Source organism: Mchenga conophoros, linkage group LG22, assembly GCF_057382185.1.
Source record: "Mchenga conophoros isolate Kocher_MC1m ecotype Shallow Benthic linkage group LG22, M_conophoros_male_GT1.1, whole genome shotgun sequence".
NCBI classification, from domain to species: domain Eukaryota; kingdom Metazoa; phylum Chordata; class Actinopteri; order Cichliformes; family Cichlidae; genus Mchenga; species Mchenga conophoros.
Window position 1 is genome coordinate 33392825 of NC_140546.1, and position 15830 is coordinate 33408654.

The window sequence follows — 15830 nt, forward strand, 5'->3', positions numbered from 1 at the left end:
TTAGAAAGCAAAACAACCTGGGGAATATGACTGGAATATGGAAACGCTTAATCTCTCTGGGTGGATGAGTATCAAATCCCCCAGCGAACGATCGAGGTAGAGAGAGAAAGAGCGAGAGAGACTGTGGAGGAACACTGTGTTCATTTTGCCAAGGCCAGATGGTGAGGGCAGCTTTGGTGCTGCACGGCCTCTCAGGCCATGACACACACACACACACGCACAGACATGATTACCTCAGCCTGTTTGTATAGCAGCAGTGTACTGTGTGTGGTGGCCTAAGCGAGTCAGACTTATTAGATTAAGCTTTTATTTGTCTCTGCGCCGTTATCCACTGTTTTCCATCTCAATGTGTTGCTGGGATTAAGAGACAGTCTCTGGTTTGCGTTTTCCATGTTTGGATAGTTTGTAATCTGCTTCTCTATCTGTATTATTCAGCGCTGGAGGTTGGTTCAAATGCGCCAAGCAGCCTCACTAACACCAAAACTGACACAACCAGAGTATTGTGAAATTACACTGTTTCTTAACAAGGGATGTTTAATTTCAGCTCGCTTATAACTTGAATATGGCGTTGTACACCGCTCAGAAAAATTAAAGGAACACTTTGAAAACACATCAAATCTTAATGGGAAAAAGTCCTGCTGGATATCTGTGCTGATCAATCAATCAATCAATCAATCAATCAATCAATCAATCAATCAATCAATCAAAGCTTTATTTGTCACAAGCAGGTTGCCCTGCAGTGAAATGGGACCCCCCCCCCCCCCCCCCCCCCCGATGTGGACTGAGTGATGTGTTAGGAACAAATGGATGCGATTTGATGGAAATAAAAATGATTGATCTACAGAGGGCTGAATTCAAAGACATCCTGAAAATCAAAGTGAATTAATGATGTGACCGGCTAGTCTGTTTTGCCAAATTTTCACTGCAGCAACTTAAACTGGTACTCAGTGGTTTGCTTGTATACACACCTGGCAACATCAGTGCATGCCCCTGAAGGGTTTCCTCCCGGATCTGGACCAATGCATTACTGAGATCCTGGACCGTGTAAGGTGGAACCTGCATGGACTAAATGATAAAACAATATCCCAGAGGTGACCTGTTGGATTTGTATCAGGCAAGCATGGGGGCCAGTCAATGATATCAGTTCCTTTATCCTCCAGGAACTGCCTGCATGAGGCCCGGCAATGTCAGCCTCATGTGGCAAGTTCAACATCGCCTCAATACATGAGGTAAGACAGTGTGCAACTGGAGGAACCCAGGACCCACTACACCAGCGTAGGTTTGACAATGGTCCAAGGATACCTAATGGCAGGCAGTGTTGGGAAGGTTACTTTTAAAATGTATTCCATTACAGAATACAGAATACATGCCCCAAAATGTATTCTGTAACGTATTCCGTTACGTTACTCAATGACAGTAACGTATTCTGAATACTTTGGATTACTTAATTATCATGCTTTTTACAACAACGTGAATGTACTATTGCTGTGATTTATTACTATTACTGAAGGTCCGCGACTCCGAACTGTAGTAAAGGGACCTCTGACTAATACGGCGGGGTCCCTGTCGGCTTGTAGCCGAAAAATAGCTTTACTTTGTTGTGTGGGTCAACTTTTCTTGCGAGATACAGAGAGAGGCGTTGAAAGGCTGCTCCAACGGAACTTATTGTTTTCGGAGGAAAACACGAACACGGTGTACAGTCGAGTCTTAATAGCTTACTTACAACTGGGCTCGTCAGGCACTCTTCTTGGCTGCAGTGGTTATTATTATATTTACATGCTTCCAGCTCCCGTTTTTGCTCGATGACAACTCGTACCTTTCCACTCCCCTTTTTCTCCCTCCTCGCGCTCACAGACCCATAACGTGTATGGCAGTCCATTCTCCCTGCAGCACGGACTACACTGCCCATGATGCTACATTCTTTAGAGCTATGCTTGTAGCATTCTGCCTGTTAGCTTAGCACAACAACAACAACAACAACGAAAAGGCGCTCTCTCACCCAGGAAACACAGAGAGAGAGAGCGTCGCCCTGTAACCATGGCAACTGTAACGCTGCCGCCTGGAACAACAGAACGTAGCTGTCAAACAAAACCAAACAGTCCTGACCCGCGACAAAATGAAACAGGAAAGTACCGCAGTGTAATCCATTTATTTCAACAAAGTAACTGTATTCTGAATACCACCTTTTTAAACTGTAACTGTAACGGAATACAGTTACTCATATTTTGTATTTTAAATACGTAACGGCGGTACATGTATTCCGTTACTCCCCAACACTGATGGCAGGGGGCCATTGCATAGCCTGTGGAGGTCTGTGCAGGCATCATTGACCCATAGCATTGTTCATAGCTTCTCCCGACCCTTTCATGTCTGTCACACGTGCTCAGGATGAACCTGCTCTCATCTGTGAAAAGCACACTGCACCAGTGGTGGACCTGCCAATTCTGGTATTCTATGACAAATGCCAGTCAGGCTTTACGGTGCACTGTAAACCCGAATCAGTTGACTGAACTTAAAACATTTGTGGAAACTGATTACCTCAAAAGTTTTAAGTACACAAACTCATCTTTTCTAAGTATGGGGTACTCAAAATTTGTATTTATTGTTAACTTAAAAATTTTAAATTATATTTTTATTTTATTAATTGAGCTTTACTTAAAAACTATATACTTTAATTTTAATATTTTTGTGTTTTTTGTAGTTTACTATTTTGATCCAACACAATGCAATTATATTACAAACTAAACGCAAATTATATGATTATTAATTAAAAGATATTTATTTTTAAATGTTTGAGTGTAGACTAGTAAAAAAAATTAGAGAAATTCATTTACTTTACATTTTGTTTATTTAACATTTTTTATGGAAATGTAAAAACATCACTTAGTGTTTTTATAAAACCACTAACATGGACATTGGCACCATAAAGTGAGCATTATAAATTCAATGTAGAACATGTCTTTTTATAAAATCACAAAGGACAACATCAGTCCTAATTGCATCTTTCTCAAAATACATAAATTCAAAATAAAAAGTCAAATACTAATCACTTTTGTTTGAAAAAGAAATGAAAAACAATTTTATAAAATGGGTACAAATAAAGATGATCATCTTCCAAATAACCAGAGCAAAGTTAGGTAAACTGATGGAGTTAAATCCACCCAAAGTCTGTAGTAAACTTAAAGTGCTTTAAATAAAGTGCTTAAAACAAAGTGCTCAGTAACAGAGTGCATGTCCTAACAAACATTGCCTTATATTCCTTCCAGAACTACTCTTTCAGCAACAAATCATTTTTAAGAGCATGTAGGCAGGGTTTCAGAGGTTTGCCGTCAACAAGCCCCATGAAGATTTTTTGGACAAAGGTAAATGTGTGAACGAGCTTCCTGGGGTAGTCTAAATGCAGAGCATAGATCAAACCAAACAATAAGGCAAATGCATCTGCAAATCTGGGAATATCACGCATCACCAAGTCGCCTTCCACCACAATGGCCATGCTTGAGGAAGTAAAATGGACTGGTCTGGGAAGCGCCGTCGGTAACCACTGTGAGAAGGGCAACTGGAGTGTCAATGAGGGTCGACTCATCCAATGTGTCCGCCTGGAATAGACACAGTATCAATAAGTAAGGTTGGTTTGAGAGAATGTGACAAGCAAGACCTGTAATCTAGCAAAAAATTCAGCAGTGTAGTGGGTTACTTTGTAACGGGTTAGGGTACTCTACTTTTTTGAAAAATGTACATTAACGCGTTAGCTTCTTGCATTACATAATTAGTATGTTTGTTATTTTTCTAAAAAAAAAAAAGAAAAAAAAGAAGTCATTTTTTATTTTATGACTTTATCTCAAAAAGAAACTAAATCTTGACTTCAGCCTTGTTTTTGGGGCCACCTGCAGCGTAGCCGAAGTGCTGTGATACGCCTGTGCCCTGCTCCTGACCCTGTGTGTGTGTGTGAGGGTTTTCTAAAGAGAGGGTATTTTGCTTGTACAATTTGGTAGCTGCTAGGGTATTAAATTGTATTTAAAAAAATCCATGGTGTTTTATCTCACTGGCAGAATTTAAGTGATGCAAAAATACACTTACATTACATGTCTAAAAGAATTCTGGGTCCTCCTCCCGCAGGTATACAGGAAGGGCACGAAGCACTGCAGTGCGTTTCACGTTGATATCAGGCGCCTCCTAAAAAGGGAAAAGAAAAGTTCATTGAACACAAAGTTTTCAGGTGTCATTCTTTGGGGAGAATACATGTTTATGAAACTGCATGACATGTGACTCTACATAATTTTGGAGACATTTCTTTTAAGACACAACCTTTCTGTCTCTTATGACAAAGAGTCTGTATCTTACTCATTTGACAAAAATCCTACACAGTATTTTAAAGTAACATACCAGATCAGAGCTGTAATCTGTATAAAACACAAATGTTCAAAGCAAGGAAAAATTGAGTTTTTATCAGTGAAACTTTTAATTTGTGTTAATTTTATCATTATCAATATTCACCTGAAGATCATAATGATTCAGGATGGTTCGCAGAGCCTCTGATATCTTGCCAGTCCGTGCAGCCTTCTGTCTGTATAGAGCCATAAGTCGTGGTGTGTGTCTGTCAAGTTCAGCGTAGAACTGGTTCCGCAGGTTAATGTTTGTGACTCGGTGGAACTCCGCACAAATCTAAAATAAAACAGGACAAAAACATCCAACATGAAGCCAAATTACTGACCAAATTTACATCTTATCATTAAAGAGGAATTGCCCAACTTCTGTCTAACCTTGCTTTATAGATGTCCTATGAATTTTTTTTTCTTTAAATTGGACCCGAACCACAAGCACAAGTGTATCACAAAGCTGAAATATATTTTTGTTTGTTATCCATTATTTATTTATGTGTTATTTATTTATTATCTGGATCTGAAGAGATCTGCTGAACTTGCATTGTTTCATGTTAAACTGAAGAAGAAAAAAAAAATCAAAGCACAGATACCTGAGAGTCAAATCGCAGAGCAGGCCATTTCTCTAAGAAGTTCTTTACCATTGGGTTGTCTTGAACAATTTCATGGCGACGAAGTGCGAAGGTAGTCTGCATCAGTTTTTCAATCATTACTTTGTTGGGCTCAGTCTTCTCAACCTCATTTTTTATCTGGACTCTCATATCCTCCAAACTGACCTGATCTTCTCCTCTTGGAAAGTTTGGGAGGTAGTTCACCTCAGCTCTTCTGGCTCTTTTTATGTTTGAGTGGGGATGCTCTCCTTCAGGGTTGTTAACACTCCTCCTACCAGCATTGACAGACACCTCCACACATCCAGATCTGGCTAGCTTGGTGCGATAATTTCCCATCTTGAATTTTAAACTGGTCTTCCAACCATAACTTCCATTCCTACTTCCAGGCTCTTTAAGACATGGATGAGTGGTAACAAGAGCTTCTGCTGCCAAACCGACATCTCCATCACTCGGATAGGCTTTGAAGGTGTGCATCACTGAAGCCATGGTCTCCAAGATGTTGTGCTTTTGGGCTCGAGTCAACTTCAGATGTTTTCCAGACATCTCAAAGGCTCTATTTCCCTCCTCAAGGAGATGTTCAACTTCGTAAGAAAAGGTAGGTACTGGGAAAGTGTCAGGCCAACACTTCAGACGCTGAGCTAAAGGCACATGAGGAAGGATGTCTGTATCAGAACTTGCACAAGAACTGACATCACTTTCAGATCTCACTACTTTTAGTGTGCCCTTCTCCGGCAACTCTTGAATATCCAGTAGGCAGGTAAGTTGCCCATCAAAGTCGGAGTCTTCGTATTGTAAGGTAAACTCAAAGTCCAGCCTTGGGTTGAGCTTCTCACGGAGTATGGTGATTAGTTCTTCCACCGACTCAGGCCGCTTAGTTAGAGAAACCTTCACAACAACATCTGTGGTGAGGTGAACTCTCAGCAGGAACTTTTGGGATACTGCCATCATCCTATGAATAAAACAAGGAATGGAGATGATTTTTAAAAAATGAATCGTCTCATATATAAAAACACTGTACATCATACCATTAACCTTATTATGGTCAGTGATAATTATATACTCAGCCATCATTACAGCTTTCAAAAATTTCAAAAGTACACTGTACATTTCATGACAAAATAAACACTTAGCATGGTAAAAAAAAAACTTACAATTACTGCTGTTTACTTTGAGTGCAGTCTTGAATTCTATGGCCGATCATCCAACAATCCAAAACATAGGTAAGAATTTCAGATGTTACAAAGTCACAGGCCATCATTCCATTTAGTCATGGTAAACAGTAACCCTCTTTTAGTTTTAAGTTTTTACCATATAATCAACATTGTCTCACCATGTATAAATTCTGTTAAGTTGGAAAAAAAAAAGCAAAAAAAAAAAAGCACAGAATACATATGAATTTACACTGCAGTTATTTTAAAAAACCAAGCCAAACTGCGGGATAAATCTTTGCAAAGACACATTGTTATGCAATAGTACATAATACATCAGTGAGATACATGTAATATTACACAGAACTTCTACTTACAAACTACTTCTTTTACAGGCTGCTGCTTAAGATAGAAGTTGCCACTGCTAGCTAAGTCACTTTTGAATGATGCTAATGAGAAGAAGAAAAAAACCCGGCCGAACAATGAGGCTGCTGTTGTAAAAACGCCAACTTTCTTGCGTTGGCAATGGGTCGTTAAAATATCACTAAGACACTTTCTTTATGTGCAATTCTTATTAAAACTGTGTTTTAATCGGTTAAAACTGTAAAACTGACGATATCATCGGTTTGAAAAAGAGCGCGAACAACAGCGAACAACAATTCACTACCTGGGTCTGTGCTGTTTAACACAACGGCGCATTCAAAAACAAGTTAATGGCTGCAACATATTAATATACTTGCTTTTTTACGGAAAAAATAAACATAACGAAGGTTCCGTTTTACTTACAAGTTTCTCCAAATGTGCTCTCCGGTCGCTCGAGAAGGGCAGCCATATTGAACAGAATTTTCTGTCAACGTCGTTCAGGTTAGAGAGAAAACGTCATGACGTCATGACGTACAAATGCGGAGCTCGAAAAAAAAACATTTACTCAAAAATCATAATTAAAAAAGCAGTATTTACTCTTAACTTCTAAGCCATGTACAATTATAACTGTTTGAATCGTTAAGAGAACAGAAAAGTTTTAAGTTGTTTCAACTTTGTGACGCATTTCAATTGTTGTATCCACAAACTTTATAAGTCAGGTGGACTGTTGGGGTTTACAGTGTGCCAGACAGTGAGCACAGGGCCCAGAAGAAGATGTGGGTCCCTCATTAAGTCAGTCTCATTGTTTGGTCAGAGACATTCACATCAGTGGCCTGATGGAGGTAAATTTTTAGCTCTGGCATTGCTCATCCTGTTCCTCCTTGCACAAAGGAGCAGATACTGGTCCTGCTGATGGGTTAAGGACCTTCTACAGCCCTGTCCAAATCTCCTAGAGTAACTAACTGCTTCCTGGAATCTCCTCCGTGCTCTTGAGATTGTGCAGAGATTGTTGATGCATGATGATAATCCTACTTAGGGCACCATGAACTGAACATGTAGTCTTGAATAATACTTTTTTCACATCTGCAGTGTTTATTCCATTGAAACTGGTTCATATTCCTTCTTGGTGTAAACACAGTAAGACTGATGTGCAGGGTACATAAACGGTAAGCACAGACTTGCAGCTAGCTATAAAACTAATATAAAGTATTCACATTATGTACCAGGTCAGAAGACAACTGTTTTTCTGCCTCAGGCACACTAAGAAGTGGACTAAATGTTCTCACTTGGTTTGTAGTGGTCTATTTTGGTTCACTTAGTGTTTGCTTAGTTTTTTCTGTGTGAACAGACACTGAACCATGAGAGAAAACTATGAGCTAGATGCGCCAGAGCATATCTTTATATTTTTACATGCTGTAGTGCCATTTGTGGGAGCATTTTAAGTTGCTATATATCAATACAACCATTATAGCCCAAATTTAATGATATGTATGTATTAAGTCCATAGTAACTACATAAATTGCAAAAAAGTGCAATAAACTACAAAAAAATGTAAAATCATTTTTGTTTTGTTTTTTGTTTTTTACATATATTTCTAGTTAGAGAAATTTAAGAGGTTTATCCCTCAAAACTGCAAATACAAAGAAGTTCCTGAAAATAGTTTCCAATAACAGGAAATTTATTTTGAGTGTCGTCATAGTTTTATTTTTGAGATACACCAATTTTTATATACTGCAGGAAAAACAAATACTATAATGCAAATTTGTAAAAAACCAGCCTATGCATCAAAATAAACTATTTCCAGCAGTGCAATTTGAGTTCTAAGCATCCCAGAAACTATACAGAAAAGCATAAAGTCAAACATGACTTTTAAAAGCACCAGTATAGGCTTATAAGGCCTGAAGGTAAAAGAAAAATCACATTTTTCGTGAAAATGACACCACTTCCGGTTTTGGGCAGGTAATGGCGGACATGCGATAGTTCACGCTGACGTTTGAAGTGTTATGAAAAGCTGATCTTATCGGCAAAGCGTGTTTCTGGAATATTATGTTTTGTGTTTGCTGCAATTGCTTTTTATGCAATTTTTGCAAAGCTATATGTGGAAGGAAATCGTGACCTAGGACAAGCTGATGGCATAAAATGTAAGTACAACTCGTCCGGTTTCATATGCAAAAATAATTATTGCGCTAGCTTACGTGGTTCCAGTTCTACAGGGATTTAAAAATAGTTACGCAAAACGGAGCGTGCCTGCTCCAACTGGTTTTAAAGGGTTAAAAATGCAACCATTTTACTCTTATTATGGACTGAAGCTATTCATTAGCAGGTGCATAATTACTATGAATGGCATTTAGTTGCCTACAAGGTTACTAACTTTCTTGTTTGATATTAGCTAAGCTAATATGAGTCACAGAACTAGATGTCTGATCCCATATTCATCGTAGTTGGAATAGAAGCAATTGTTGTACCATTAATTTGAAAAGTCAGTGCTCCAGTTTTAGAGGGTGAATTTCTGTTTTGTTATAAGTAGAGTACTTAGCACTAATTACAATGTATCTGTGTTTGTTTGATACACCAGTAAATTCTACAAAGGCAAGCTTGTTTAAAAAGTTTGCTTGTTTGCTAATAAGACAGAGCTTCAAAAAAAAAAAAAAAGAGTCTTCAAAACAGAACTTTACAGACCAGTAGGCAATGACCATCCTTTATATACAGTCTATAATCTAATAATAAATTGCAAGTTAATGTAATGGATTAAAACTGAATGTCTTGTTAATCCCCCTTTTCATATGATTTTTAGTCCACAGGCTAAATACTGAAACTCTCTGCTTTTAAAGTGATATTTAAGAGAAAATGCATTTTCTCACCTCTCAAAAGCAATCCAGACTATCCAGCTGTCTACAGTAGCCACATAATGGCTCACATTTTCTCACACTCTACACCCACAAATACCCAAAGTTTTTACACTTGAAATCTAATTTGCTGTGTTTTCCACATGAACCTATAACAACTATCACAGTATGACTGTGTCTGAGTATCGGGCTGTGATGGCTGTGGAAACGTGGGTGACCTAGACCACAAAGTAAAGTGCCCGAGCGCCTCCTGCATTGAAAACACTTCTCTGACCCCACCATGCATGGTTTGCTTATGCAATTGTCCAACCTTGTTACCTTCAACATGAGATGATTCGATGTTACGCTGCACATCATGCACAGGCGTCGTCAGCCATGTGAAAAAAGAAAAATCGCCACCCCGTTTCACCCCAACCGCTTCTTTGCAGCTTTTGCTGTCACTTCAATTCACAAGCAACAGGCTAAAGCGGCTCGAACAATAAACAAATAAACTTGCCAAATTCTGCTGTTCCCCATGCGTACCCCGTGCTGCTCTGCGGGCCGCAGAGCAGCACGGGGTACGCACAGAGCATGGGTGGCTTGTGTGGAATGCGCTGCCATTTCTAGGAATGTGGCTCGAGGCATCAGAGCTGACGCATTCGCATCGTATAGGTTAAAAGCGTATGGACGAGAGGCAAAGACAGTTTGTCAACACAACACAGGCCGTCTTTGTTGGCATGTCCTAGTGGAAGACATGGATATGAGCCGGGTGACGACAGAAAAGCAGACAAATGTAAAGTAATTCTCTTTAAAGCTACAAAAGCCAAAACCTTAAGTCACAATTCAGCCAGTATTGTCTTTTTTCTTCTCTCTGGCTTTATAAGTTTTTTTAACATTATGCACTCCATACTGTATATAAATGCCACTTGTTTTGCACATATTCAACTCTGTATATTTTATATATTTTATTATTATTATTATTATTATTATTATTATTATTATTATTATTTTATTTTTATTTTTTTTACTATTTAATTTGTAAAAATGTGTATACACACACACACACGTAGGAAAATATTTAGTATACACATCCAGAAATGCATACACTATTATATATTGTACATATATTTATTAGTTTCAGGTTGGCCATTCTTGTATTTTGCTCGTTTGTGTTGTTGTGTTTGCACATCTCTGTTGCTTGTGGGGCTCGCACACAAGAATTTCACTCGCATGTGCTGTGCCAGTGTGCCTGCACATGTGATGTGACAATAAAAGTGATTTGATTTGATTTAAGTTGTATATTCTTGACTTAATTGTCAAAAGAATTTATGGATGTAGGAGAAGGAAACAGCGAATCCTTGAAGAGATAAAGTTGGTGGTGGTGAATACTCCTCGCTAAATTCAGCTTCAACTTTCCAGGCTTCACAAAGACTCTCTGTGGCCCTGAGAGTTAAATAGATATAATTTGTAATTCCTTGGCATGAAAACACTGTGAGTGCAGTTAGAGGTAGATATTGTCTGCTGCGCTCCTGTCCTTGTGTGAAGCAATATGTATGTGTGTGTATGTGCTGTATTTGGAAGGCTCTTATCTGCTCTGCCTCTTATTCCCACTGTATTTCTGGTCTGTTTAATCAACACTTGGCCCCGCTTGTGCTGGAGCACCTACGGCGAAAAACGCACTTTGCCGTTCTCTCTTCTTCCTCTCTCACTGATGCCGTTTTTAAAGCTCAGACTTCCTCACCCCGCTTTACAGCAGATAAAGGTGCTTTCGTGCCATCTGAAGTATCTGACTCTTTTAGTGCAGAATAATGTCCGCACCGCTGCGGAAAAAACCAAACGCACACAAAAAATTGCAAGGGTCTATAGGTCTGCCTGTAAGTGCAAAACAAAGCTGAAAATAGCTGGGCTCATTGCCATTCCAGACAGATAGGACTAGGCCCAGGGCAGCGTAGAGCAGAGAGAAACAGAACCAGTGTGGGGACAGAGCCAAGGTCGGCTCAGGATGCACACTCATCAAGAGGTCGATGATCTAGCCCAGGTGACCTCATGTTGACCTCAAGAGTTTTTTAGCCTGGAGGGGAAATGTGTGTGTGTGTGTGTGAGCATAAATTGCTCCAAGTGTCTGTGTCTGCGAGATTTTTTTCCCTTCTGTTTTCTCATGGAGAATACATTTGGCCTCGGTTACAGCTGGATGCAAACTAATCTGTTATTATGAGTTTTAATACTCATTCTTGAGGTCACAGTGTCACTGATATGTTTCACTGCAATAACACTGAATTGTACCCACAGATGTGGTGAAGAACAAATTGGATAAAACCAGGGAAGGGTAACTTACACTTTGTACGTCATGAAGGCCGTGAAGGATGAGCATGATTTAATGAGGCTCATGTCTGCCAAGTGTGAAAGCTGATATATATATATATAATAAAGTATACTGAAAAAAAGAGAAAGTTTTCATACACAAGGTCAGGCCATGCAATGTTTAGGCAAACTACAAATAGAGGAAGACCTACATCTCAGACTCTACAGCCTTCAGTTAAAGTTCTAAATGTTAAAGTTCACTACAAATAAGAAAAGGCTGAACTTGCTTAGAAAAGTTGCATAGCTAAGGTTTTCAAAGTTACAACACAACTTACCTCAAGACTTATGGAACATTGTCCTTTGGAGAGATGAGACCAGTGGAGATGTTTGGCTATAATGCACAGTACCATGTTAGGAGGAAGCCAAACACAGCATATCAAATACATACAATTACCTCATACTAACTGTCAAGCACGTTAGCAGAGAGGTGATGATTTGGGCTTGTTTTGCAACCACAGGAGCTGAGCACCTTGGGGTCGTTAAGTTGACTGTGAACTGCTCTGTACACCAAAATATTCTTAAGTCCATGAGCCCATCTGTCCATTAACTAAACCTTGGTCAAAGTTTTTTCATGCAACAGAGCAGTGATTCCAAACACATGAGGAAATCTATGGTAAAAATGGCTGATGAAGAAAAGCATCAAGCTGTCCCGTCAAAGTACAGACCGCTAAAGCTACGTTGTACATTGGGCCAAAATTCCTCCAGAATGGTGTGAAAAACTGATAAAAGATTATTTTGTTGTTGCTCCTGAAGATGTTTTTACCAGCTAGTAAAACATGGGTTGTCACAGGGCTTCATAAAATCTTGTGAAAACTTTTCTTTCACAGAACTACAGAACATGCCTATACAAGCTAGCTTGTAACTGGATGTTTTGCTAACTTGCTATTAACTTCTGATGGTATTTTTCAAAGCTTTACTACTAAGCTAATGTTAGCTTTTCAGCCTGGCAAGATAAACTGCTTCAGAGCACTAGATAATGGAGGAGTGGTATACTAAATGGCTGATTAAAAAAAATGAATTTGCTGAACATTTAATGGAAAGTTTGTGACTGATGTTTGTTATTGATTGCTGACAAGTTAGGTGTTAGCTGCTGTTGTTTTGAGAGAGTAACCACACTGTCAGCAGTGCTGCTAGTCTGTAAGAGCTGGAATAAAATGATGTTAAATTTCTAATGTAAACATGTTTAGCTAAAAAGATACAGAACTGAAGTTACTTACTGTCACATAAGGGCTAGCCTATGCTAGTTTCTGTTACTCTGGGTAGTATCTTTTTCAGAATTTCTTTTATTTGTCTTAAAAATTTGAAATGTCTAGAAGTTTGTGCTCCAAACTCTGTGTTATAGCAGTAATTACTAGAAATGTTTATTATTTTATGAAAATTGAACAGCCGTTACATTGCGACCAAGAAAAAAATAACGGTTTTGGGGGGTATTTGCCAATGGAAAAGCACCCATATCACCCAACCCTGTATCCAACGAATATTTTCCTGCTTCAGCTCAGCTACTTGTATCAATTTTAAGTTCACTGAATCTGTCTTCTAAAGTAATGGTTAACTGTAATCTCTCCTTTGTTTTTTGGTGATTAGAGACAGCTCTTTGCTAGCCACGAGCCTGGTTGATCACCTACTGCAGTTCATGTTAATTACCTACAGCTGAGTAAATGTGCGGCCACAGAGCATCTGTCGTTAACGAGCAGGCCGCAGCTTAATTAGAATCCTGCGACTTTAAAATAGCACTCTGAAATTGTGATTTTTGATTCAGTAGCGGTAATTATTCAGTTCATTTGAGCCTCCTGACATGAGATGTCTTTCCATGGCAAAGCCATTTAGAGCTGTCACAGTTAGAAAAGCACAAATGCTAATGTCATTAACGGTGGCTCCATTCCAAATGACACTCACGCATTACAAACGGCACCTGGGCACTGTAACTGAAGCAGCCATATGCAATCCATGCATGATTTCTTTTGCTGCTCACACTTGTGTGTTTCTGCATTTTAAATCATCTTTAAAATGATTTGACGGTCAAAGCACTAAACTATTAACTTTACTTAATACCAAGTACTTCAACCAATTTTCTTACCACTAGTTGATTGCAAGCTGTATTTAATATGTTTTGGTCCTGATCCTTATTTAACAAAGCCGGATAGCGACAATGGACCTGTTGGTCAACAGATAAGCTGCGACCTGCCTTAATTACGCCGCGATAACTCCTGAGGGGGAACGTGTTAATGAATCACTTTAGTGCACGTTAAGCTGCTTACTGAGCAGGAGTTACAAAACAACTGAGAAATGTGCGTGCATTACTCAAACATAAAATAATGTGTCGAGCAAAAGGAAACAAAAAAGCTCCAGCTTTCGTGCTCGAGCCTGCTTTCAGCCTTGCACTGCATTCATTATAAAGTCAATGCCGCTTCAGAATGCCAATTAACAAATGTACACATGTTGACATCTTGATGCACTTCCCAGATAAAATACACTCCCCCCCATGGTAGTTTACCTGGCAGTATAAGCAGCAGTACTGTATATGCAGAGCGACCCTTTGATTTAATCTGCAGCCAGATTGATTGAACATAGCCCGAGGTCTGTGCCTGGCCCCTGGATAAACAGATCTAGTGTATGTTATGTTTAATTCAGAGTCCTTCCACTGGAATGGAACCAAACTGATCAGGACTTGTTTACACTCTCCGGCCTCGGCAAGCCCTGGCCTACTTTTAACAACTTCCGTGCACTTTAAATGGAGTTAAGTGCATGTTTTCATGCGTGTGTTTTTGTGACTGACTCCGTGCTGCATGTGTGCGCACAACAAATTAGCTTTGCATGTATAATGCAAGACCCCTCAGCTGTAGAACCGTGTATATATATCGTCAGGGCTTGGGGGAAGCGCGATATGATGCGCCGGCTGGCCTGGATGTGTGTGGAGACTGGTTGCATTTCCTCGTCTGCGTGGAAGACGTACGAACAGCCTCACTGAATGACCACTTTGGACTATGAGATCACTCGCTCGACTTAGATGATTCGATGACTTAGAAAATGAGCGTGTGCACATCGCAAATGTAGAGGACATCAGGTTTTTTTCCTTTATAAAACTGAGGCAGAGTTGCTGTATGTCAAAAGTACAATTATATAACCAAATGCATCCATACATACATGCTGGAGTCAAATCAGCCGCCCATCTGTCTCTTAGAACACGCTCCTCTATCAGTCGAGCGGTGACTTCACACACACAGCCATTTAAGCACAGATTTAATGTGTAGACTTCTGGACACAATCTCTGGAGGTGTGTGTTTCTGTGTGTTAGTGTGTCCCTGACAGCTCTCTGTACTAACAGCCCCTGTAGCAGAGCAGATACCAGCCAAAGATTAGGATGTAATTACACGCCACTTTCTGCTCCATCTCTCTGCCTGAGAAAGGAAGAGAAAGAAGTGAGGAGTGAGAGAGAGGCGGGGGTTGGGGGCGGGGGGCTGAGGTGGAGATAGGGCCGGGCTGTGAGTATCTGGATGTGCATGTACACCCCCTCCCCGCCCCAATCTTGCTCACACTGCCAATAAAACTTGAAACAACCCCCCCTCCTCCCACCCCCCAAAAAAGATTAAAACCTTTTACCCTCCTTACCTTGCTCAAAACGCGCCAAATGTTTTGACTCAAGATTTACCCCGCTGTGCTTTCATTGGCCGTCTGTCGCCATGGCAACAAAAGGAACAACCGGCGTCCCGTTCTGCACATGCGGAGGGGGTGTGCATGCCACACTTGTGCCCTAAGCGTCAGACATTAGGATAATCCCCCTCTCTCATTTAAATGTAAAGTCAGCAAAAGAAAAATTCGCTCTAGCAAATGTGTAATATATGTATGAGCGCGTGAGGAGGGGTGCGTGTGTGTGTGTGTGTGTGTGTGTGGGAGGGGGGGGCTTTTTTGCTCCCTGACTGTGTCCCAAGTGCACACAAGGAAGATAATTTGCTGGAGGAAAAGAAAAAAACTTTAATGCCATTACATTTTTCCTTCTACTCCCCCAATCCCACTACACTTTAATATTCACCTGCTTTGTTTCTGTTTTGCTTCGACTAACTGTCTGCCCCCCCCCTCCCCCCCAATTTCCTGTAGTGACATTTTTAGGTCAGCCCTCAGTCACTTTCATCATTATTAGGAATG

At 39.9% G+C, this 15830-nt stretch overlaps 1 protein-coding gene across 2 annotated transcripts in view; it reads right to left on the minus strand.

The window, feature by feature from the left end:
• Positions 1-7303, minus strand: part of LOC146549768 (uncharacterized) — a 42005-nt gene extending 34702 nt beyond the window's left edge. The window contains exons 1-3 of one of the 2 annotated variants that reach the window (XM_085261886.1): positions 4973-7303; positions 4495-4662; positions 4078-4173 (exon numbers count right to left, since the gene is read on the minus strand). In XM_085261886.1, coding sequence (XP_085118012.1) covers positions 4087-4173; positions 4495-4662; positions 4973-6097 — 1380 coding nt within the window. In that variant the 5' untranslated portion in view covers positions 6098-7303 and the 3' untranslated portion in view covers positions 4078-4086. Of the gene's footprint in view, positions 1-2913; positions 4174-4494; positions 4663-4972 lie in introns of those variants that run through there. The other variant, XM_085261885.1, reaches the window with a different exon arrangement.
• Between the last annotated feature and the right edge of the window lie 8527 nt (positions 7304-15830).